Below are 25,867 nucleotides of genomic sequence, written 5' to 3'. Positions count from 1 at the left end.
GTAATTGTTATTAGATAATTGTAAGAGAGTGCTGTGGAAGCACAGAAGAGAGAGGTCCAAAGGAAGCCCCTTTCTCGGAGGAAACGTCCAGACTAGTTTTGAAGAATAATTAGGAAGTGTTAAGGCTACCACGGGTACGAAATCGTGACGAAAAGGACACTGAATGTTACTTTAGGACTAGGAATTTATCCTTTAACTGATGAGAAATCGTCATCCCCAAATGATTCCAAGAAAGAAAACAAGATCAGTTTTGCTCTTTCCGACAGCCGTCCTGCAGTAACTGCTGCAGGCTCAGGGCGCGCTTCCCCCTGTCTACGTGGCGCAGCGTCGGGCAGGGTCTCGAGGAGGTTGCGCAAACGCCCGCCCCAGTCAGCCTACAAATCCCGGCAGCCCGCGCACCCTGGGCCGGCTCGCACGCAATGACCGCTGGCTTCCGTAAGGGTACTCTAGGCGTTTCGGCAGTGCTTGGGGTGACTCGACCAGCTTAGGTGTGGGTTCTGGACCCAGGAAATAATGAATCATGGGCCTGTGCCATAGTCGGCTCTGGGAACTGCGCTTCTGGGCCACACTTAGGCCACAGGAACCTAGATATCGTAGTTTCTTTCTTTTTTAAAAAATTAATTTATTTTTGTTTGCGTTGGGTCTTCGTTGCTGCGTGCGGCTTTTCTCTAGTTGCGGCGAGCGGGGGCTACTATTCGTTGTGGTGCGCGGGCTTCTCATCGCAGTGGCTTCTCTTGTTGCGGAGCACGGGGTCTAGGTGCGTGGGCTTCAGTAGTTGTGGCGTGCGGGCTCAGTAGTTGTGGCACATGGGCTTAGTTGCTCTGTGGCATGTGGGATCTTCCCAGACCAGGGCTGGAACCCGTGTCCCCTGCATTGGCAGGCGGATTCTTAACCACTGTGCCACCAGGTAAGTCCCAAGATACATTGTAGTTTCTTAAGTGACAGCCAGGTGGGGTGGAAAGCTCTCAGGCCCCTTTAAGTGTTCCTCTGCTTATTAACCTCCTACATTCCCCCAAGGAAACATCTCCATCTACAGCTTAGATGGATGGTCCTCTCCATCCTGCATAGCCAGCTGTCTACTGATACCTCCTCTTAGATGGCTCACCAGCATCTCACAATGGACCTGTCCAAAACAGGTCCCCCCTTTACCCCCCTTACCACCACCCTAATCTTTCTCATTTAGACACGTGGTGCTAACCAGACCTTTGATTCCTTTCTTCTCCGTGTCTAGTGCAGTCCTGTTGCTTTTATCACCTCTGCCCTCCACTCTATTCCAAGTCCCTTTTATCTCTTCCCTGAGTAACTGTCCTTAACAACCTACTTAACAGGTCTCGCTGCTTCTGCTCTTTTCCACTCCCACTGCATTCACTCAGCAAAGGGAAGGCTATTTTTTAAAAAACGAACAGATTATGCCCTTCATGTACTTTATAACCTTACATTAGCTTCTCATTGTATACTTAGGATAAAATCCAAACTCTTTACCATGTTCTGTAAGGCCCTTGTCAGGAAGGGAAAAATTTCTCCCTTTACCCATGCTGAATTCTTGTTGTTGGACTAATGAAATAGTCCAACAGAAATAGAAAGACAGATTAACAGGCGGAAAAAACTAATTTTAATTGGAGCACAAGGAAGTCTCATAGAAATGGGACCTAGGAAGTGGCCAAAGCAGGCAGCTTGTAATTTTTAGACAAAGAAACAATAAATTTATGAGAAATTGACAGAGAAACTGAGGTTGGGGTGCTCAATTAGCAAATAATCTAAACAGAGTTTAGGCTTGGGGTAGCAAATTAAAGAAGTCACAAGATCTGTCTATATAGGCTTCTTGCCTGAATTCCCTGTGTCTGGCGATAAGGGTGTCCTTTTACCTCTAGATGCAGGGAGTGCACCTTTCACATGAGAGGTTTATTTCCTGCGCACAGGGAGACAGAAGGGTCAAAGTGTCCCTGTGGCAGTGACCCTTTCTTAAGTAACTTTATTTCCAAATCATCAATATGCCACTGAGGTACATTTTGGGGGCAGCCTATCATGGGCCCCAACACCCTCATGATCTGGCCTTGGCCTATACAAACAACTCCAGCTTCTATCCACACAGCTTACTACTGTGCTCCAGAACTCCTAAGCTCTTTCCTGCAGCCAGACCTTTGTATTTGCTGTACCATCTCCCTATAACTCTCTAGTTTGGCTCCTTGCATGGCTTACCCATTCTCATCCTTCGGATCTCAACTCAACTTTCTCTTTAAAAACGCCCTTCTTGACCATTCTATCTAAAACATATTCCTCCTTAATTTTCTGTCTCAAGATGCTGATTATTTCCTTCATAACACTTACTATAATCTATAATTACATTGTCACTGTATTGTCTATCTACCTTGCTAGAATGAAAGTTTCTTCAGGGACTGTGTTTTGCTCAATATTCCCCGACCAGGGATGGAACCTGTGCCCCCTGCAGTGGAATCGCGGAGTCTTAACTGCCAGGGAAGTCCCTCCCAGTGTCTTGAATGGAGCCTTACACAAAGTAGTCACTAAAAAAATATATGAGTACCTGTAGGAAATTACTTAACCTCTCTCAACCTTGGTTTCCCTGTCTGTAAAATGGAGATAATAATCATTACTATTATTGTAAGAATTAAAATAATAACATGTGTAAAGTACCTGGCACATAATAGGTCAAGAAATGTTAATTTCTTCTCCTTTTCTTTCTCATTAGTAAATATCTAAACTATATTTAAGGAATTCCCTGGCAGTCTAGTGGTTAGGACTAAGCACTTTCACTGCTGGGGCCCAGGTTAGATCCCTGTCCAGGAACTAAGGTTCCACAAGACGCGTGGCACGGCCAAAAAAATAAAAAAACAAAAAACAATATTTACATTAGCTGACATTCGGGTTGATGCAAAAAATTCAAGAGTCTCCATTTGTTAATAGTTATAGCTGCCATTTATCTAGGGCTACCATGTGTCAGACTTTATGAAAGACTTTGTGTGCACCATCTTATTTAATCTTCAGAACAACTCTTTGAAACAGAAACTAGTATTTCTCACTCTTTTATGAATAAACAGGCCAACTAAGTATATTGTCTGTAGTCTACAGCTAATAAATAACAGAGAAGGAACTCAGAATTCTTTCTGATCCCAAATCCCAGATTGTTAACTGCTATCTCCCTCACCTCGTTCACCTAATTTTTTCATGTGGTCAGTGCACCTGCATCCCATTTTCATCATACCCTTATTGAGTTGCTTATTACAAGCCAGGCATTGTAGAAATAGGCTGAATTATAGTTCCTGCCCTCGAGACTAGACTAAATCTAACGGAGATGGCCAGGGTCTTATGGAAATTTGTAAGAGTTTTGTTCCACTAGGCAGGTGGCTGTCATTGATATGTTATTTTACACTCTCTGTGGAGCTCAAACTACTCAGGTGAGTCAACACTTCTCTCCTGAAAGTTCGCCCATGTTTAGAAATTATTTTTAATACTCTAGGAATAGTTAACCTAAATTCTACCAGTGCGATATCATTGGCCATGTGTTTGACCTGGCATTCTCTCTTTCAAGAGTATGTATATTTCTTGTATAAATTATTTTAAATTGAATTTTATTTTTCTTAAATTAAAACGTGGACATCATTTTGAAAGTTAAATAGTTTCTAAAGGGCTTATAAAACAACAACAAAAAAACTATTTCCCTGCTTTATCTCACCCCAATCCCTCCAGACCTCCACTCCAGAAACAACTACTTTCAACTTAGCTACTTTTCTAGCATTTACACATTTTCATTTTTTTAAAGAATTTGTGTGTACTGTTACCTTTTGATTAATCAATTTTAGACTTCATTTATTGACTTCCTCTTATGGAAGATGAGGATTTAGTTCTCAAACTTTACTATCCCCTCTGCTTTCCCTTCCCCATACCCCCAATATTACAATTTTTGTTAAATCAAAGACCTGTATTTAGGTTATACACCTACTCATAGCTGAGCATTTCAATCTAGTGAGATTGTTTCCTTTACTTTTTGTCTATTCTAAAGTTAATAACTGCCCAGTTTCGTTTGATTAGTTTTCCTTATTTTCCTAATTCTTCCTATAGCCCCTCAGTAAAACTTTCCACCAATTCAATCACAACAGAAATCTATCAGTTTCAAGTTGTTTGTAATTGAACTGCTTACTCTCTAGGCCTGTACCAGCTGCCATCCTAGGGTTTCCCTTGGCTTGTTTTTGGTTTTTTCCTATTTATTTATTTATTGGCCATGCTGTGTGGTATGCAGGATCTTGGAATTCCCTTTGCCAGTTTCCTGGGTTGGAGATCATGTTTTCTGGATCTCATCTGTGTACTCTTTCCTGCTTTACTCCCTTATTTACTCATGTAGCTTCCTGAGAAACAGTGCAGAGGAAATAAATTTCTTGAGAACTTGCTTCTCTGAAAATGTTTTTATTCTACTGACTCTTGATTGCTGAGTAGGTTATACATAGAGTCCAGATTCTAAGTATTTTTACTTCAGATTTTTTTTTTGAGAGGTGTATCAGTTTCCTATGACTGCTGTAACAAATCACAGCAATCTTGGCGGTTTAGAACAAAAGAAATTTATTCTTTCACAGTTCTGGAGGCTAGAAGTCTGAAATCAATTTCACTGGATCAAAATCAAGGTGTCAGGGACCTCCCTGGTGGTGCAGTGGTTAAGAATCCTCCTGCCAATGCAGGGGACACAGATTCGAGCCCTGGTCTGGGAAGATTCCACATGACGTGGAGCAACTAAGCCTGTGTGCCACAACGGCTGAGCCTGCCCTCTAGAGCCCGTGAGCCACAACTTCTGAGCCCACATGCCACAGGTACTGAAGCCCCAGCGTGCCTAGATCCCGTGCTCCACAACAAGAGAAGCCACCGCAATGAGAAGCCTGCGCACCACAATGAAGAGTAGCCCCCTCTCGCCACAACCAGAGAAAGCCCGCGGGCAGCAACAAAGACCCAACACAGCCAAAAATTAATTAATTAATTTTTTAAAAAAGAACATCCTTAAAAAAAAAAAAATCAAGGTGTCAGCAGGGCCAGGCTCCCTCTTGAGGCTCTAGGGGAGAATCGGTTCCCTGTGCCTTCCAGCCTTCTGGCGGCTGCTAGCATTCCTTTGCTTGTGGCACATCACTCCAGTCTACCTCCATGCTTTCACTTCTGTGTCAAATCTCCTTCTGTCTCTCTCTTATAAGGATACATGTGATTACATTTAGGGCCTACCTGGGTCATCCAGAATACTCCCCCCCATCTAAAGATCCTTAATTTAATCACATCTGCAAAGTCCTTTTTTGTTTCATAAGGTAACATTCAAAAGGATTAGGATATAAATATCTTTGGGGGGACTGTTATTCAGCCTACCACAGGAAGAATATCATAAAAATACCTTATTTATTTTGATGCTGTTCTGTTAAATGCCTTAATGCTGATAAGGAACCTGAATTTATACTCTAATTTTTTTTTAAGAGCTTTGGTTAGCTGATTAAACAAGCCAATACAAATATCCCAAATAAGATTAAATGTAGTGGACTTCCCTGGTGGCACAGTGGATAAGAATCCGCCTGCCAATGCAGGGGACACGGGTTTGAGCCCTGGTCTGGGAAGATCCCACATGCCGCGGAGCAACTAAGCCCGTGTGCCCCAACTGCTGAGCCTGCGAGCCACAACTACTGAGCCTGCGCACCTAGAACCGGCGCTCCGCAACAAGAAAAGCCACCACAATGAGAAGCCCACGCACTGCAACGAAGAGTAGCTCCCGCTCTCCGCAACTAGAGAAGCCCACGAGCAGCAACGAAGACCCAACACAGCCATAAATAAATAAGTAAATAAATGTATTTTTTAAAAAAAGGATTAAATGTAGCTAGGGACTACCCTGGCAGTCCAGTGGTTAAGACTCTGCACTTCCACTTCCACCGGTTTGATCCCTGGTCAGGGAACTAAGATCCCGCATGCCATGCCGTGCAGCCAAAAAAAAAAATTTTTTTAACGTAGGTTTACTGTGTTCTCTATCAAAAGTAGATTTCTCTTTCTGTGAGCTGTTATACGGGACCCTCTAGCGGTCAGTGGTTTTATTGTATAGCCCGTTTATATCCATCACAAACACAATCATCCAATATTTGTATAATTGTCTGGGTTGTGTAACTTGATGTAGATACTTGTGTGAAGTCATAAAACATGGCTAGAGTAGGAGATAGTGATTATTCATTAATTACACTCTCATTAATCACTTCAGAAATAACTGAACTTTGGGCTTTGAAAAACTCACTGATTGGGCTTTCCTGGTGGCGCAGTGGTTGAGAGTCTGCCTGCTGATGCAGGAGACACGGGTTCATGCCCCGGTCCGGGGAGATCCCACATGCCGCGGAGCGGCTGGGCCCGTGAGCCATGGCCGCTGAGCTGCGCGTCCGGAGCCTGTGCTCCGCCACGGGAGAGGCCACAACAGTGAGAGGCCCGCGTACCGCAAAAAAAAAAAAAAAAGACTCACTGATTAAAATAATCAATATTTGTTCTACAATCAGTATTTAGTCTACAATCAGTAGTTATTCCACAAATACTTTTAAAATCTCAGTGTGGAGATACCACCTCACATACACTAGGATGGCTATATTTTTTTAGAAATGGATAATAACAAGTGTAAGGATGTGGAGAAATTGGAATCCACACACATTGCTGGTGGGAATGCAAAATGGTGCAGCCACTTTGCAAAACAGTATTGCAGTTCCTCAAAAGTTTAAACAGAGAGTTACCACATGACCCAGGAAATCCACTTCTAGGTATACACTCAGAAATGAAAACAAATGTCCACATAAAAACTGTACACAAATATTCAATTGCAGCATTATTCATAATAGGAAAAAAAGTGGAAACAACCCACATGACCATCAACTGATGAATGGATGTTTTAAAAATGTGGTATATCTAAGCAATGGACTACTTACTATTCTACAGTAAAAAGGAATAAAGTATTGATACATGCTACAACATGGATAAACCTTGAAAAGATTATGCTAAGTGAAAGAAGCCAGACACAAAAGACGACATATTGTATAATTCCATTTGTATAAAATGTTCAGAGGACTTCCCTGGTGGTCTAGTGGCTAAGACTCCACGTTCCCAGTGCAGGGGGCTTGGGTTCAATCCCCGGTCAGGGAATTAGACCCCGCATGCGGCAGCTAAGACCTGACATGGCCAAATAAATAAATAATTTTAATAAAAAAAAGTGTTCAAAATAAGAAAATTCGTAAAGACAGAAAGTAGATTAGTGGTTACCAGGGTCTGGGGGAGGGTGGCATTGGGGTGGTGGTGACTGCTGATTGTGTTTCTTTTAAGGGTGACTAAAATATTCTGAAATTAGTGGTGATGGTTGCACAACCTTGTTAATATACTAGAAACCACTAAATTGTACACTTTTAAATGGCAAATGTTATGGTAAGTGAATTATATCAGTAAAAAAATTCTTCAGTGTGATTTTTGGTATTTGAAACAGAAGTACTTCTGCATATTCTCTCTACAGTGATTAATTTTTAAACACAGAAAGTGTTTCTGACAAAAAATATGACTCTAGACACAGACCTTACACTCTTCACAAAAATTAACTCATAGTGGATCACAGATGTAGATCGATTTTTGTTTGTTTTTGTTTCATTTTTTGTTTTTTTGGCCACACCATGCAGCTTGTGGAATCCTAGTCCCCAACCAGGGATCGAACCTGTGCCCGTGGCAGTGAAAGTGGGAGTCTTAACCACTGGACTGCCAGGGAATTCCCTGTAGATCGATTTTTATTTTTAATCTTTTTTTAATTAAAAAAAATGTTTGGCTGCGTTGGGTCTTTGTTTCTGCACACAGGTTTTTCTCTAGTTGCGGCGAGCGGGGGCTACTCTTCGTTGTGGTGCGCGGGCCTCTCATTGCGGTGGCCTCTCTTGTTGTGGAGCACGGTCTCTAGGCACCCGGGCTTCAGTAGTTGTGGCTCACGGGCTCTAGAGTGCAGTCGCAGTAGTTGTGGCGCACGGCTTAGTTGCTCGGCAGCACGTGGGATCTTCCCAGACCAGGGCTTGAACCCGTGTCCCCGTCATTGGCAGGCGGATTCTTATCCACTGTGCCACCAGGGAAGCCCTGTAGATCGATGTTTGATCTGTGGTTGGTTGAATCCAAGGATGTGGAACCTGCTAATATGGAGGACCACCTACACTATACCAAGTTATATAAGGGACTTGAGCATCCGCAGATTTTGGTATCCACGAGAGTCCTGGAACCAATGCCTGTGGGTACTGATGGACCACTGTATATACCCAAAGAGACTGAAAACTTATGTCCACACAAAAACCTGCCTGTGGATATTTATAGCAGCTTTATTCATAATTGCCAAAACTTAAAAGCTGCCAACATATCCTTTTAGTAAGTGATATATCCAAAGAATTGAATATTGTTCAGCCATGAAAAGCAATGAGCTATCAAGCCATGAAAACACATGGAGGAAACTTAAATGTGTATTCCTAAAAGAAAGAAGCCAATCTGAAAAAGCTTCATACTGAATAATTCCAACTATATGACATTCTGGAAAAGGCAAAACTATGGAGACAGTAAAAAGAGCAGTGCTTGCCAGGAGTTAGAGGGGAAGTAGGGATGAATAGGCAGAGCACAGAGGATTTTTAGGGCAGTGAAAATACTATGTATTATACTATAATGATGGATACATGTCATTATATATTTGTCCAAACCCGTAGAATATACAACATCAAGAGTGAACTCTAATGTAAACTATGCACTTTGGGTAGTAGTGATGTTTCAGTGTGGGTTCATCAATTGTAGGAAATGTACCTCTTTTGTGGAGGATGTTGATAGTAGGGCAGGCCATGCAAGTGCAGGGCCGGGGAGTGTATGGGCTATCTCGGAAACTTTCTCTCGCTTTTCCTGTGTACATAAAACTGGTCTTAAAAAAAATAGTCTTTAAAACCTTGAAAAAAAAAGTGCTTCTGTTCATTTCAGAGCTTTATTTTTACCTTCACAATAAAGAAAAGCATTTTAAATAGGCATCCTACTAACCTAGTGCAGAATTATTGAAATGTAAATCTGTGTTTTGTTCTCACTGTATTTCCTTCCAAGCAGGAAGCTAGGTCTTTTCGAAGAATAATTTAAGGATGGCAGGCGTTTGCTACTATCTTGGACCTTCTATGTGAAACCTGTTGGAAGTTATTAGTAATCTGGAGAACTTAGTGTTTTCTATAAACCACCAACTCACCAACATTTGATTTTCCATAGTAATTAGTTTATACCTATGATTATTACTATAATTTTTATGTTCTTAAATTTTACCCTAAAAACTATTATAGCAGATATGATTTTGCAACCACGATCTTGGGTGGTGTAAGAAATATCACATTATTTTATTTAAATGATATTAAAGGTGACCCTAAGTTCCTCTTCCACCTGGAAACTTCAACCTTGATTACTATTGCAGATCCCCCCCACAACTCACACTCTGGGATGTGCAAAGGTCCAGGGGTTTCACACAGAGAAAAACACGTGGGAAGAGCCCTCCAGACTTTGATTTATATGAGTTACTTCTGATATACCTATTGTGCAACCACATATAGCCCCTGAAGAGTGGGAACTCTCCTGCTTTTGTGCCACCATTGGGACAAGGGCATTGCTGCCCCAGAACTTTGAAGACAGTGTTTTCTAGGTTCTGCTCCTGCTGAGAAGTCCATAGCCATTCTGACTCCCAGTCATTTGTTTGTGGCCTCTTTTTTTTTTTTTCTCTCTCTCTCTCTCTGGAACCTTAAATAATCTTCTCTCTCCCTTCAACGTGCTGAAACTCTGCAATAATCTGACTTGGTGCGCATCTGTTTTCACCCACTGAGCTGACATTTGGTGAATCCTTTCACTCAGGCAACTCATTTCCTTCAGTTCTGGAAAATAATTTTGAAGTATCCATTGAATATTTCTACTGGTTTCCTTTTTTTTTTTTTCTGTTCTTTCTTTCTTAAACTCCTCTATATATATATATATATAAAAAATAGATTGACACTACCTAGTGATTACTATTAATATTTTGATGTATTTCTTTCCAATGTCTATGTTTTTAGTAATTGAAATCATAGTTAAATATGTAGTTTCACAACCTGAATTTTTATTTAACATAACTTAAACATTCTTCCAAGCACTAAAAAAGTGTTCATGGGGCTTCCCTGGTGGCGCAGTTGTTGAGAGTCCGCCTGCCGATGCAGGGGACACGGGTTCGTGCCCCGGTCCGGGAAGATCCCACATGCCGCGGAGCGGCTGGGCCCGTGAGCCATGGCCGCTGAGCCTGCACATCCAGAGCCTGTGCTCCGCAACGGGAGAGGCCACAACAGTGAGAGGCCCGCGTACCGCAAATAAAAAAAAAAAAAAGTTGCTGTGAACAGCCACTAACATAACCCCCAAATTGATTATTTAATATCATCAAAATTCTAGTCAGTGTTCTTACTTTCCTAATTGTCTCATAAACATTTCTTTTCCACAATGGTTTGTTCAAATCAGGATTTAAACAAGAACCAAGCATTTCATTTGGTTAATGTCTCTTTTCTTGCTTTGCTTTTTTTTTTTTTTTTTTTTGCGGTACGCGGGCCTCTCACTGTTGTGGCCTCATCCGTTGCGGAGCACAGGCTCCGGATGCGCAGGCTCAGCGGCCATGGTTCACGGGCCCAGCCGCTCCGCGGCATGTGGGATCTCCCCGGACCGGGGCACAAGCCCATGTCCCCTGCATCGGCAGGCGGACTCTCAACAACTGCGCCACCAGGGAAGCCCTCTTGCTTTGCATTTTTGAAGACAATCTGTTTTTGAAGATTTTATTGAAGTATTGCAAAAAGAAAGGTATATAAATCATAAGCTCAATTTTCAAAAACTGAACACACCCATGTAAAACAAGCTCCCTGCATTCTCTTTCAGTCACTGCAGACCCCAGAGTACTCGCTAACCTGACTTCTAATACTATAGATTAGTTTGGTCTGGTTTCAATAGGGCTTGAAAGAGCATGGACACATATAGTATATACTCTTTTGGGTCTGGCTTCTTTCATCACGTTTGTGAGATTCATTCATATTGTCCAGTGTAATTTTTGTATGTCCATTTTCATCACTGTATAGTATTCCATTGTGTGACTATTCCCCAGTTTACTTTTCCTGTGCATTTTACTCTTGATGGCATTTGAACTGTTTCCAGTTTGGGACTATTAATAATTATGCTGCTATGAACATTCTAGTGCATGTATTTTTGCGGATGTGTGTTCACATTTCTGAGTATAAAGGTGGAATTGCTGGGTCATAACATATGCATGTGTGCAGCTTTAGTAGATACTACTAAATAGTTTTCCATGGCCTATTTGTCTGCCCTCATGCCATTAACATATTATCTCAATTACTATAGCTTAATAGTAACTTTTAATATTTGGTGGTGGGAATTTACTGGCAGTCCAGTGGTTAGGACTCTGTGCTCTCACTGACGAGGGCACGGGTTCAATCCCTGGTCAGGGAACTAAGATCCTACAAGCCTCGTGGTGTGGCAAAAAAGAAAGAAGAAAAAAGAAAAAAATTTGGTAGCGTAAGTGTTTCTGATTCTGCTTCAAGATTGGCTTGGGTCTTCCTGGCCCTTTGCATTTTCATTCAAATTTTATAACAGCTTGTCATAGCTTGACAATTCTAAGTCCCTTTTAATCCATAGGCTTCTCCTTCCTCTTTTTTATTTTGCAATTTATTTGTCAAAGTAATAGAGTCATTTGTTGTGTAATGTTCCAAACATTCTAAACTTTGCTGATTGTATCCTTATGGTGTAAGTTAACACATTTGTCCCCTGTATTTCCTATAAATGGTAGTTACATCTAGAGGCTTAATAAGATTCAGCAAACATAAACTTGACAAGCATTGCCTAAGCATTGTGCTTGCTGCCAGATGATATACAAAAATGATAAAGACATCATTCCTAATCTACTGCTTCTTACCCATATGGAAGGTTAAGAGTCAAATAAATGCCTTTAGAGAGTGGCGGCTCAGATCAGAGTGTTACTTCCAATGGGGTATGTGAGGAATGGAATTGAAGGAAAGTTTTGTAAAGGCAATGCCTTTTCAATAGGGCTTGAAAGAGCACTGACAAGTTAGTATTGTTGTAAGCATCAATTAGCTGTGACAGCTGTGTGAATTGGAGTTGCTGGATGGCAGGTGTAGAGGCTAGAAAGGTGGGGTGAGTAAAGGCCCCCCAAAAGATATGTCTACGTCCTAAACCCAGTAGCCTGTAAGTGTTACATTATTTGGAAAAAGTGTCTTTGCAGATGTAATTAAGTTAAGGATGAGATGAGATCATCCTGGATTACCTGATTGTGCCCTAAATCCAATGACAAATGTCCTAATAAGTGACAAAAGAAGAAAGACACAGAAGAGAAGGCAATGTAAAGACGGAGGCAGACATTGGAGTGATATGGCCTCAAGCCACGGAAGCTGAAAGAGGCAAAGAATGGATTCTCCCCTAAGACCTTCTGCAGGGAGTGCAGCCCTGCCAACATCTTGATTTGGACTTCTGGCAGCCAGGATGTGAGAGAATAAATTTCTGTTGTTTTAAGCCACTAAATTTGTGGTAATTTGTTATGGCAACCACAGGAAACTAATGCAGATGGGCTGGAACTAGAAAGTAACATTGTGAAATTTTACCTTACACTGTACTAGGAGTGCTTCCTTCTCTCTGCTATCTCAGTTTTCGTCCATCCAACGTTTGCCTTTAGCAGAAACTGGTAAAAAAGATGCCCGAGTACCTCTTTGATGAAGCAACCACTTGATTAAGGAATCCTTCTCCTGAATTCCCATTTGAAGCTATAATAGGATTCAGAGCACTGTCTTCAGCTGTAGTCTCCGGTCTGCCACATCAAGAACCTAAAAGCACTTAAGCTAGAGAGTTGCTGACCCTAATTTCGCTTTTCTTTAAAGACCCCTGTAAAATAACGTAACGGAAAGTCTGATTCATAACAACTATTAAATTATTTTCGGGTGCACAGCAGAAAGCCATCGGGAGGAAAAAAGTCTTGTCTTACGAATAGTGACTGAAGTACACTAACAATAGTAGTAGTAGTACTACATATAAATGTTTTTAAAAAATATATAGTAGTAGTACAGAGCACTAGTTTCTATTCTAGATTTGTAAACCCCCGAAAGCCTTGTTTTGTTGTGGCCTGTCCGATCTCCACCTTGCTCTTTGAAGGGCTGCTAGTTTCCCAGGATGGAAACTCCTCCCAGGGTCCCGGCCTCCATCTGGGGGGGCCCTCGAGTCTAACTTCTTCCCGGTCCCCTACCCCGCGGTCCACGTCCCCACCGCGCTCTAGAGGGAGCCCGCGGGCCGCGCGCCCGCCGCCGACTGGTTTTGTGCGAGGTCGCCTAGTTCGCAGACCTTGTTCCAACACCTGCACTGCCGGGGCCGACAGCCAATGAGGGCGCCTCCGCAAACGTGGTCCCTTGTGTCCTCACGGTATTCGTGAGCTCCCTGACCCCTGCTAACACAGAGCCAGATACACATCGCCACCCTCACGCGTGCGCCTGGCGTGAGCCGGCCGGGCCCCTCCCCGCCCCGGGAAGCCTGACGGCTGGGTTCCCACAGCTCCCTGGCCAGACTCCGTCCCGCCCGCTAGCTCCGGCCCTGGCCGCCCTCCGTCCCCGCCCTGTCGGGCTCCAGGCAAAACCCGGGGAGGCGGCCGCTCGGAGGCTCCCGGGAGGCGGCGCGGCGCGGCGGACTGAGCATGCGCAGTGAGCAAGGCCGGCTCCGGCGCAAGAAGGAAGTGTTCGCTGTGGTCCCGGCGGCTGCGCTGGGGTATGCGGTACCGGCTAACGTGGCTGCTGCACTCCGCGCTGTCCAGCACCTTCCGCTCGGTCCTCGGCGCCCGCCTGCCCCCTCCGGAGCGCCTCTGTGGGTGAGCCGAGCGGAGCGCCTGGGCCCTCGGGGCCCTTGGGTCACGGTGGTTTGGAGCTCGGGTTGCAAAGTGGTGATTCAGCACTTAAAGCCGCCGCCCCTCACGCCGCCTGTCCCGCCGGCCTGGGGCCCGGACGGCCGCACTGAGGCCGCACGGGGCCCGGAAGGGCTGCTCGCGGGGCGGGAGCTAGGGCCCTTGCCCGGAGAGGAGGGTGTCCCTCGGGCGGTGAGGGCGGACGGAGGCTGTGACCCGGGGTCAGCGGGCGTGTGTCACAAGTGCGGGGGGCGGGGGGCGCGGGGCGCGGGCGCGGACAGTCACCCCGGCCCGCTGCCGGGAGCCGCGCAGGGCCGCGCCACTCTGGGGAGAGTCTTCCTGTGAGTGACTGGGAAGCCGAGGCGGACTGTCCCTTGCTATGGGGTAAAGGATCCGAGTCCAGGGAGACCGCTTCTCACCTTCCTCTCAGCTCCGCTTTTTCTTCTGCGGACTGAGTTTCCACTCCTCTGTGGAAATGCCAGCCTTGGGAAGTGTAAAAGTTTGCCTGCCTCCGCCTTAGCGAGTAGCCGAGTATTGGCTTTACTGTGGGAGGGAATTTGGGAGCCGAAAGATACCCTGGGATCCTTCACCGCAGCTCCCTTGTTTTACACCTGAGACAACCGAGGCCCAGGAGAGATTGTGGCAGAAACCAGGATTGGGACGCAGGTTTTTGCCATCCGGTGGCGTGCTCTCTCCACTTGGCTGCTCTGTGTGTACTAGAAATTTTCAGCGTTGTAGCGAACGCTGAATACCCTTTACTGTGAATAAAGAGGAATTGGCAAAGATGGGCAGTATTGTCTTGCCCTACTTAGGTACATTATTTGAACTCTTCGTCTGGTTTAACAAATATCTGGGACCTAATAAGTGCAGGATACAGTGATGACCCTCTGTGTAATATGGTCTGCCTTCATAATTGCTGGAGCGGATTGAGATGCCACGAGAGCATAGCCAACTGAGAGGGTCAGAAGCTGCGCAGGATGTGTTTTAGGAGCATGGTGTGGGACAAAGATAGAGGAGGGGGTCTGGGCTGACCTTTGAAGGAAAGGCAGAAGGTGGGTGTAATCCTACCTAGGTGTGCAGGTTAGCCTGTCTGTGTTGGGAGGACGGTGAGCAGATTAGTCGGAGCCTTAGAGAATTTCCTTGGGGGAATTAAGAAGAAACAAGTCCTGTGTTATAAAAGTAGGATAATACTAGCTTGACCTTTGGATTTTAGTTGGGCTTTTTCTGGTTAATAATTGGTAGGGAGCCATTAGGAGTTTTTGAGGTGGGAAGTGATCTAATGAAACTGGTTGTTTAGGAAACTAGTTTGGTAGCTGTGTGCAGGATTGTAAGAGACTGGAGAGGCCTGAGGCAGAAAAACTGGTTGGGCCTTAGTCTTTACTGCCAGAACTAGGATAGTAGTAATGGTACTAAAGGAGGCCTAATGCAAATGAAGAATCTGTGGAACTTCTTTTCCCTCTTCTGTTTCCTGCTACACCCCAGAATCCACTACAACATGCAAAAAGATCCCTGAGTTTAGAAAGGGAAGTGGAGGTGCTGAGCATAGGTGGGGTACCTCCCTGGGCCTCCTTCATGTCAGAACACTTTTTAAAATTGTTGCTAATAGGCTGTGTTTCGCTCCACCTTATCTCCAGTGTACAGAATTTGTGATTTTAAAGAAAGCATCAATTTTAAGTTTTATACAACTAAAAGGTTTATATGTTCAACTTACAGTTCACTTTTCTCTATGGTTTTCTGCCACTGTTCTTCACTTTCATTGATGAAGTCCAGGGCATGGGTTGAACAACCAGAGCTTCAAAATATGGTGGTTCTCAGAGAGGGAAATTCGAGACTCAAAGCGTAATAAATGAGATCAACCATTTAGAAAGCTCTACACTAAAAATTAGTGGCTGAGGCTAGTAAGGAAAATGCAGGTCCAATCAAAGGGATCAGGGTGTAGTTTTAGGAAGGAACATACTAACACCGGAAGTTACCATATATTCCGATCTTAAGGAAGGTACTCAGTCCTACTCTACATAGTAGGACGAATGCGTTAACTGAGATGGTTACATAGCTATTTACTGGAAGAGCTGGGATTTAACCTGTGTCTGTCTGGTGCCAGAGCCTGAGCTCTTAACTGTTATTTTATACTGCCTTTGCCAGTGTTTGGGCATTCGTTTCCTGTTCTAACCTCTTGAGAAAGGAGTGGTCTTACAGCATTTGTATAAGATCAGTTCATTTAAAAAGCAGCCTCATTGTTCTCTGTTCAGCCATATTGGATAAACGGGAGCTCTGCAGAATCATCTGAACCTAGGGGAACCTGGAGGTAATAGCCCAGTTCCTGGCAACCACTTGAAACACCTGAGCATCAGTCATCTCACTTTGCAGGTAGCTCTACTTTGCATTTCTCTGTTCTACAGGCTTAAGAAACAGAGGTTTGCTAGGTGGGGCTACCTATTAAGATTCAGGCTTTTAAACCACTTTTAACCAGAACAATGTCTTTTAACAAGTTAAAAGCACCGGATGCCCTTGAATATCTTTAGCATTAGCCATAAACATAATAAGTTACATTCTGCCTATCTGCCTTAAAGGTTAGAGTTGGGCACGGTCTCATTAGGGAGTAATGTGGGGAGCAGAAGTTCAGTGTATGTTTCCTTGAGAATGGGTTTCCTTTCCGTTTTCCTGTTGGTATTTTAGATCTCCTAAACAGGTACCAGAGGCTCAGCCTACCTTTCAGCCAGGGTGAGAAGGCTGAACTCTCTTTCCATAGGGTTAGATCCTCTAAGGTATGTTGGGTTCTGAAGGCTCGGGTAGGGTCTTCCTAACTGGCTTGTCTTCAGTCTGCCCTCACTCTTCTGTCTGTTCATTCAGCCTTACTTGAATGTCTGTTCTGTAGTGATCACTCACTGTGCTCATTGCTGTGGGGGATGCAAAGACAGTCAGTTATAAATTCTGTCCTCAAGGAGTGTTCGGTCATGTAGTGACTCGTCCATTCCTTCACCTCTGACCTTTCACTGAACATCTCCATTTTTGTGTTCTGTTCCTTCTCTCAATTTATTTTGAAAAGCAACTCAGTATTATTTTCACAGTACTCTTTTTCTAAAAATTAGTAGATCATGTTTTCCTCTTTTTTTAAAAAAATATTTATTTATTTATTTATTTGGCTGCGCCAGGTCTTCATTGAGGCATGCAGGACCTTTAGTTGTGGCACACGTGTGGGATCTAGTTCCCTGACCAGGAATGGAACCCAGGACCCCTGCATTGGGACTGTGGAGTCTTAGCCACTGGACCACCAGGGAAGTCCCCACAGTACTCTTCTTTTAAAATGGTACTGGGCCTCCCTGGTGGCACAGTGGTTAAGAATCCGCCTGCTAATGCAGTGGACATGGGTTCGAGCCCTGGTCCGGGAAGATCCCACATGCCACGGAGCAACTAAGCCCATGCGCCACAACTGCTGAGCCTGCACTCTAGAGCCCATGAGCCACAACTACTGAGCCCGCGTGCCACAACTAATGAAGCCCGCGCGCCTAGAGCCCGTGCTCCGTGACAAGAGAAGCCACCACAATGAGAAGCCCGCACACCACAATGAAGAGTAGCCCCCACTCACTGCAATTAGAGAAAGCCCATGCACAGCAATGAAGACCCAACGCAGCCATAAATAAATAAATACATAAATTTAAAAATAAATAAAATAAAATGGTACTTATAAAATTCTTATAGAGTTAAAAGATATAAAAGCTTTTATTCTTCCCAAAGAACTGTATACTTTCTCTTTGCCCATTAAAAGTATGTAACTAAAAAAAAAAGAAAGAAAAAAGTAGGACTCACAGGCCGTTCCCTGAGGGGACGATATCACACTGCTTGACATATTTATCCCATGAATGAATTAATGGTCTTCCTTCAACACTGGTTTTCTCTGTTTAATTTCCTAGTTTTGCATATGTTGGTGTTATCATTTTCTCAGTTTAGCTTGAAAATTGGAGTAATCTATGAATCTCTCTTTTCCCTTCACTGCCTGTTCCCAAGACCAAACTCTCTTCAGTCTTTCATCTTAAAGTTTCTTGGAGTAAACTTGATTATCCATCAGGATCCTAGTTCAGGCCATAATAAATCTTCCCTGACATCTCACATCTTCAAGTTTCATAACTGATTTTTCCAGCCTCCTATTTTCCTGTTAGTTGATGCTTATCACTGCTGTTGTCTTGTTTAGACACCATCAGTGGTTATGCACTATTTCAAGATCAAGTCCAAACTTCTTGACCCAGCATTTAAGCATCTCATAAGCTGGTCTTAGCCCAACTTTTCAACCTAACTTCATTCTTCTCTGGTCAGACTCACTAATTTACTGATTCTTGTACATGACCTGTTGATTCCCATTCTAGCATGCCTTTCCCTCTTTTCTTTATATGACTCAACCTGTCCTTTTTAGACCTTATACAGGCCACACAGTTATCTTTCCTTTTTCTGAACTTAATGATTTTAAGATATTTTGAAATACCCATTTTACATTTAACCATATACTGCCTCATAATTTTTTACTCTTTTAATTATTTAATATTATACATGCCAGAGTGTATAGGACAAAGAAGAATAACAAAATGAACACCTGTGTACCCACCATCTAGTTTAGGAAATTTCTGGTAACTTTGAAGCCCTTTGTGCTCACCTCCCCTGAAGAGATGATGTTATCCTGAATTTGGATATTAATTCCCTTGATTTTCCTTTATTGCTTTATCAATCTTAATGTATTCCTAAACAGTACATTGTTTAGTTTTGTCTGTTGTTGACCTTTATGGAAAATTTTCTTCTCTGAGTTACTATTTTTCGTTTAACAGTGTTTTTGAGATTCATTCACATAGATGTATGTGTTCACTGTTGAAAGACAATCTTATGTGAAAATGTCACTAATTATTTTTTTATTCTGTTGTTGATGGAGATTTGAGTGGTTTTTTTTTCCTATCACAAATAATCCATGTGGTAGGCTTATCCCAGTACCCAATCTTCTCTACCTACACTCACCAGGGTTCTCATCCAATCACATATATGTGTTTCATCCAATTTGTAGCCACTTACCACATGTGCTTATTTAACTGTAAATTAACTAAAATTAACAATTCAGTTCCTCAGTTACCCTGTCCACATTTCAAGTCATATGTGGCTTGTGGCTGCCAAATGGGGCAGTGCAGATATAGAATATATCCATCATCCCAGAAGTTTTATGAAACTGGCTTGATCTGTATTCGGGCAATTCCCAAATGTGTATCGGTAGCCAGAACCTCTCCCCTGAATTTCAGATTTAAGTAATAAACTTCTACTCAACATTTTCCTTTGTATGTCTGATATACATCCTTTTTTTTGTGCATTTTTTGGGTCTTCGTTGCTGGGCACGAGCTTTCATTAGCGGCAAGTGGGGGCTCCCCTTCGTCGCGGAGCACAGGCTCTAGGTGTGCAGGCTTCAATAGCTGTGGCACACGGGCTTTAGTAGTGTGGCACACGGGCTTAGTTGCTCTGCGGCATGTGGGATCTTCCCGGACCAGGGTTTGAACCCATGTCCCCTTCATTGGCAGGCGGATTCTCAACCACTTCGCCACCAGGGAAGCCCCTGATATACATCTTAAACTGATCATGTCCAAAACCTGTCACCAAACCTTCTACCTCAAACCCTGCTCCTGCCACCGTCTTCTCCCTTATCTCAGGTAGTGACACCTCTGCTCTTCCACTTGTTTAGGCTAACAACTTGGAATCATCCTTAACTCCTTTATTGTTCTCATAGCCCTCATCCAGTCAGCATAGACATCCAGATTCAGACTCTTCTCACTGCCACCACCCTGGTTCTAATCACCCTTTTACCCAGGTTACTAAAATAGCCTCTTAACCAGTTTCCTCGCTTCTGCACCTGCCACTCTACATATAACCTCCTCTTGTCACCACTGGCAACATGATCTTTTTGAAATCCAAGTCATACATCTTTGTAGGGAATATAGAAAACCTTGCAGTTGATCCCCATTTTGTTCAGACTTAAAGTCCTTATAACGGTTAAGAGGGCCCTGTGGCGTCTGGCCTTGCATTACCTCTCTGATTTTGTTTCCAAAATGCTCTCACCTCATCCAGTTGCACTGGTCTTGCTTGATTCGCTCTTGCTCAGATTATTCGCACTGTTGTCCCTCTGCTCAGAATGCTCTTCCAGCAGTGAGATCAGGGAGGGCTTCACAGAGAATGTGGTAGGCAAATGCCTTTGAAGGGAATATAAAATTTGGGCCAACAGAGAAGGGGAAGAGAAAGAATATTTTAGATAGAAGGAATGGTATTAGCAAAGGTTTAGATGTGTATATTGTTCAATTCACAGTATAATCAAGGCACAATGAGATTTTATCGTAAAGGAAATAGCCTCAGATACCTTTTGAGTAGTAGTGACACGTAAGCTGTGACTGTGGACAATTAATCTGGCTATTTTTGGAAGCACAGTTGAAATGCAGTCAGAGATGGACAGAGGATAAAGTAGTAGTGCAAATAACAAGGAAAGGAGAATGTCTGCAGAAGATATGTGTGAAAGAAGATTCAGCAGCTTTGACTGGGTATGGGGGGAGATGGAGGAATCCAAGAGGCCTAAGGACTTGGGCCTGCGTGACTTTGAAATTAGCTAGGAGGGACCAGCAGGGTAGAGAAGGCTGTTGTGGGGAGATTCAGCTGCAGGCAGTGGGAAGAAGTCCAGGCAGGTGAGATGTCGGTGCTGCCTGTTGGGTGGCTGGTGTTCTAAAGGCATACCAAGAGAACAGGTTGGTCAGGTGCAGCGGCAGAACACAGCAATGCAGTCAGGTTGGCACTTCAAGAGCTGGCTGTATTGGGAAGTTGGATAACTCGAGGCCTCTCAGGACAGTGGACCAGACTGAGCAGTCCTTAAACATCCAAAAGGAGAACCAAAATGATGATCCAGTTTGTGGATTGGTAGCTCAGGGAAGAGTTCAATTAAAAAATCATGATGGGACTTCCCGGTGGCGCAGCGGTTAAGAATCTGCCTGCCAATGCAGGGGACACGGGTTTGAGCCCTGGTCCAGGAAGATCCCACATGCCGCAGAGCAGCTAAGCCCGTGTGCCACAACTACTGAGCCTGCGCTCTAGGTTCCGCAGGCCACAAGTATTGAGCCCACGTGCCACAACTACTGAAGCCCACATGCCTGGAGCCCGTGCTCTGCAACAAGAGAAGCCACCGCAATAAGAAGCCCGCGCACTGAAATGAAGAGTAGCCCCCGCTTGCCATGACTAGAGAAAGCACTCGCGCAGCTTTCGAAGACCCAACGTAGCCAAAAATAAATAAAAGAAAATAAATTTATTTTTTAAAAAAATCATCATGATCCTTTGCCCAGTGTTACAGGCTACTTTATTTTAGGACATGTAGAGTTATATTTGGGGGCAGGAGCTCTGAAGGAGCAAGGGGCCCTGTAATGGTATCCCTGGCACCTAGCACAGTGTCTGGCACATAGTAGGAGTCCATTATTTGTTGGATGAATTTGACGGGGACACAGGCTCCTGGAAGTAGGAAGCCCTAACCATAAACATAATTCAATTTTTGCTTACAGTTTGCCATTTCCATTCTCCTAATGTCAGTGTAGCCAGTAATTAGTATTTGTGTGTGTGTCTCTTATAAAGAAATTAGAGGTGGTAGTGTATTTCCAAGATTTCTTACAGGTCTGAGTTATTCGTGGGAACTACATTGGTTTGAAAAGGGATAGGACATAAGGGACAGGACAGTGGGGTGGAAAAGGGCTCTACATATTGGACAAAGACTCAGTTCAACTGGATTCTGGTCTTGGTCTGCCATGAGCTTGGCCGTGTGGTTGTGGGTGCTGGACCAGATCATCTTTCAAGTTCCTCCCAACTCCATGAATCTGAGACCTTATATTTTTAAAAGCTCTAATCTCTGTTAGAACCTCAGAAGGGATTTTGCCTTGCTCTCTAGCTGTACTTTGGCTCTGAGAATAGGCAGTTTCTCATAATCAGTTGGAGTCATGATGCTAGCATAATGGAGTTGCTGGCAGTAGAGATTGTATAATTGTTTTATGAAGTGATATATAATAAAGAATATTCCTTTGACAGCTCATGTGATACATATCAATGTTTGTAATCGGTGCTCTTTAATAGTTTTAATTTTTTAAATAGCTGTATAGTTGCCTTTGTAGTATAGCAACAAAGTCTCACTCAAGATCAGTTTATAAGGAAGATAATACTGCTTATTATGGAGCTTTTTGTCACAAAGGATCCAAGTTCACTTGCAATAGTAACTGGATAAAAAATATCCAACAATTCAGTGACTAGCATAATGGACCCTGCAACTCATTTGTTTTTGTTTTTGTTTTCTTCTGTCTATTAAATACAAAAAAAATGGCTTGTGGGGCAAACCTAATGTGTAATTGACTTTCTTAAGGAATGAGATTCTGAATTCAGTACTTGCACTGGTGATTTGTTTTCTGAAGAACACATGACCTACTACATATACGCTAAAAATCAAACATTCTGCCTTTTTTTTTTTTTTGTGGTACACGGGCCTCTCACTGTGTGGCCTCTCCCGTTGTGGAGCATAGGCTCCGGACGCGCAGGCTCAGCGGTCATGGCTCACGGGCCCAGCTGCTCCGCGGCATGTGGGATCTTCCTGGATCGGGGCACGAACCCGTGTGCCCTGCATCGGCAGGCAGACTCTCAACCACTGCGCCACCAGGGAAGCCCAACATTCTGCCTTTTAAGGGAAAACTTAAATGAATCTATTTAATACATGGCTGATTTTAAAAATTAATTTTTATATTTACCAAAGTAATACAGGCAGAGTTTTAAGAGTTAAATAGTACTAAAAGGTTTACAGCAAAAACAGCAATTCCCTGCTCCCAGAGGCAACCACATTCAACTTTTTTTGTGGGGAGGGGGCAGCACTGCGCTGTATGCACGGATCTTAGTTCCCCAACCAGGGATGGAACCTGCGTCCCCTTCAGTGGAAGGGCAGAGTCTTAACCACTGGACTGCCAGGGAAGTCCCCACATTCAACTTTTTAAGCTATTTATTTTGAAATTTATTTTAATATTTCCAAATAATATGCTAATACTGTTATTCCTTGATTTCTTAATTTTAGGAATTATCTGTTGATTTGTTTTTACGGTAATAAAGATTTAATTCTCTTCCCTTATCCTTCCTTCTTGCTCCATCTTACCAGCTAGTTATATCACAGATTTTGGATATAGCAGTCTTCTGTATTTATATTATTATGCCTTTGCAAATATTATTCACTGCCAGGCTAAGTAGTGTAATCTGATGACATTCTTTTTCTTGTTCATATTTTTGTTTTTGCCTTTTGTCATTTTCTGTTTACTTATTTCTGCTTCTTCCCAGTTGCTTCCATAGCCACTTAGTACAATTTCTCACATGACCAAACTTATTAAATGATCTATTGATTCCATATTTTTTCCTTGGAGACTTTCCCTCCAGACACTTTCCCCTGAGCTGCAGTCTGAACTAGTTTTGCTCCAGGCCTGCTGTAAAGTGGTTGCCTGGAATTTCCCTTTGTTTCTCTCCTGTAATGAATTTCCTGAATCTCATATTTTGTTCTATCTTGGTTTGCTTCTTCATTCAAAAGATATATGGTATATTTGAAATATGTATTCCAGTAACTTCTTGAGAAAGAGAGCACATGGGAGATAACTTTTTAAAGATCTTCTAATGATTTCCTAAACAGAAAAGTGTAGATTTGGGTTTTCGTATGAATCTACATATTTGTAAAATAAATCTACAGAATTGAGAAAGATGATCTGAATGGCTTCCACTCTTCCATCCAGCTCTAGAGTTGTAGGATTCTAAATACTTGAGAATTAAATGATTTTACAGATCATTTTAGCAAATGGTTAAAGCAACAAATTTTTGAAGAGACCCTTTGCAGAACTTTGACAAAAAAATAGACACATAACTTCCTTTTCTCCCCTTTCTTTTGATTGTTCTTTGCGTATTTCCATTTTATTTTTTTTGCTTGCAGTTTTATTGAGATCTAATTGGCATACAGCATGGTGTAAGTCTTAGGTGTACAACACAATGATTTGACTTACATACATCCTGAAATGATTACTACGGTACGTTTACTGAACATCCATCATCTATATAGATACAAAATTAAAGAAATAGAAAAAAATATTTTTCCTCGTGATGTGAACTCTTGGATTTACTCTCTTAACAACTTTCATATATAGCATAGAACAGTGTTAATTATATTTATCATGTTGTACATTACATTCCCGGTACTTATTTATCTCATAACTGAAGTTTGTACCTTTTGACTGCCTTCATCCAATTCTCCCTTCCCCTATCCCTCCACCTCTGGTAACCACAAATCTGACCTCTTTTCCTAGGAGTTGTTTTTTTTTTTAATATTTTATTTATTTATTTGGCTGCGCTGGGTCTTTAGTTGCAGTATGAGGGGTCTTTGTTGCCGCATGCGGGATCTTTAGTTGCAGTATGTGGAATCTTTGGTTGTGGCATGCGGGATCTAGTTCCCTAACCAGGGATTGAACCTGGGCCCCCTGTGTTGGGAGTGAGGAGTCTTAACCACTGGACCACCAGGGAAGTCCCTGTTTGTTCTTGAAGTATAATTGACCTGTAACACTATGTTAGTTCCTGTTACACAATATAGCAATTTGATATTTCTGTACATTTCAAAATGATCACCACGATAAGTTTAGTTACCATATGTCATCATACAAAGATATTACATAATTATTGAATATATTCCCCACACTGTACATTTTATACCCATCACTCATTTATTTTGTAACTGGGAGTTTGTACTTCTTAATCTCCCTCACCTATTTCTCTCCTCCCCTAGCCCCCTTCCCTCTGGCAACCACCTGTTTGTTCTCTGTATCTGTTTGTTTGTTTGTTCATTTGTTCTGTTTTTTAGATTCCACATACAAGTGAAATCATACAGTATTTGTCTCTCTGACTTATTTCACTTAACATAATACCCTCTAGGTCCATCCATGTTGTTGCAAATGACAAGATTCCATTCTTTTTTATGGTTGAGTAATATTCCATTGTTTGAGATATATATATATATATATACACACACACACACACACACATAAACACATACACACATGTATCTCTCACATCTTTATTCATCTATTGATGTGCACTTGGATTATTTTATAACTTGGCTATTGTAAATCATGCTACAATGAAATGATATATCCAATAAGGGGTTAATATCCAAAATATACAAAGAACTCATGCAACTCAACATCAAAATAAACAACCCAATCAAAAAATGGGCAGAGAGGGACTTCCCTGGCAGTCCAGTGGTTAAGACTTCGCCATCCAATGCAAGGGGTGCGGGTTCAATCCCTGGTTGGGGAGCTAAGATCCCACATGCCTCGGGGCCAAAAAACCAAAACATAAAAGAGAAGCAATATTGTAACAAATTCAATAAAGAGTTTAAAAATGGTCCACATCAAAAAAAAAAATTTAAAAGAAAAAAAATGGGCAGAGAATCTAATAGATATTTTTTCCAAAGAAGACATAAAGATGGCCAACAGGCACATGAAAAGATGCTCATCACTAATCGTCAGGGAAATAAATCAAAACCACAATGAGATCTCACCTCACATCTGTCAGGATGGCTATTATCAAAAAGACAACAAAGAAGAAGTGTTAGGATGTGGAGAAAAGAGAACCCTTGTGCACTATTGGTGGGGATGTAAATTGGTGCAGCCACTGTGGAAAACAGTATGAAGGTTCCTCAAAATATTGAAAATAGAACTACCATATGATCCAGCAATTCCACTTCTGGGTATGTATCTGAAGAAAATGAATGAATTAATTAATTCAAAAAGATATATGGAGTCCTGTGATCATTGCAGCATTATTTACAATAGCCAAGATGTGGAAGTAACCTAAGTACCCATCAGT

At 42.6% G+C, this 25,867-nt stretch overlaps 1 protein-coding gene across 4 annotated transcripts in view; it reads left to right on the top strand.

Moving 5' to 3' along the window:
* Positions 1 to 13,731: 13,731 nt before the first annotated feature.
* IDE (insulin degrading enzyme) overlaps positions 13,732 to 25,867 on the top strand; it is a 111,891-nt gene continuing 99,755 nt past the window's right edge. For 2 of the 4 annotated variants that reach the window (XM_060126850.1, XM_060126851.1), the window contains exon 1: positions 13,732 to 13,918. In XM_060126850.1, coding sequence (XP_059982833.1) covers positions 13,821 to 13,918 — 98 coding nt within the window. In that variant the 5' untranslated portion in view covers positions 13,732 to 13,820. The remainder of the gene's footprint in view (positions 13,919 to 25,867) is intronic. The other 2 variants (XM_060126852.1, XM_060126848.1) reach the window with 2 other exon arrangements.

The sequence above is a fragment of the Lagenorhynchus albirostris genome, chromosome 16 (assembly GCF_949774975.1).
Source record: "Lagenorhynchus albirostris chromosome 16, mLagAlb1.1, whole genome shotgun sequence".
NCBI classification, from domain to species: Eukaryota; Metazoa; Chordata; class Mammalia; order Artiodactyla; family Delphinidae; genus Lagenorhynchus; species Lagenorhynchus albirostris.
Note: the sequence above shows the minus strand (reverse complement) of the source record. Positions and strands in the feature narration are given on the sequence as shown.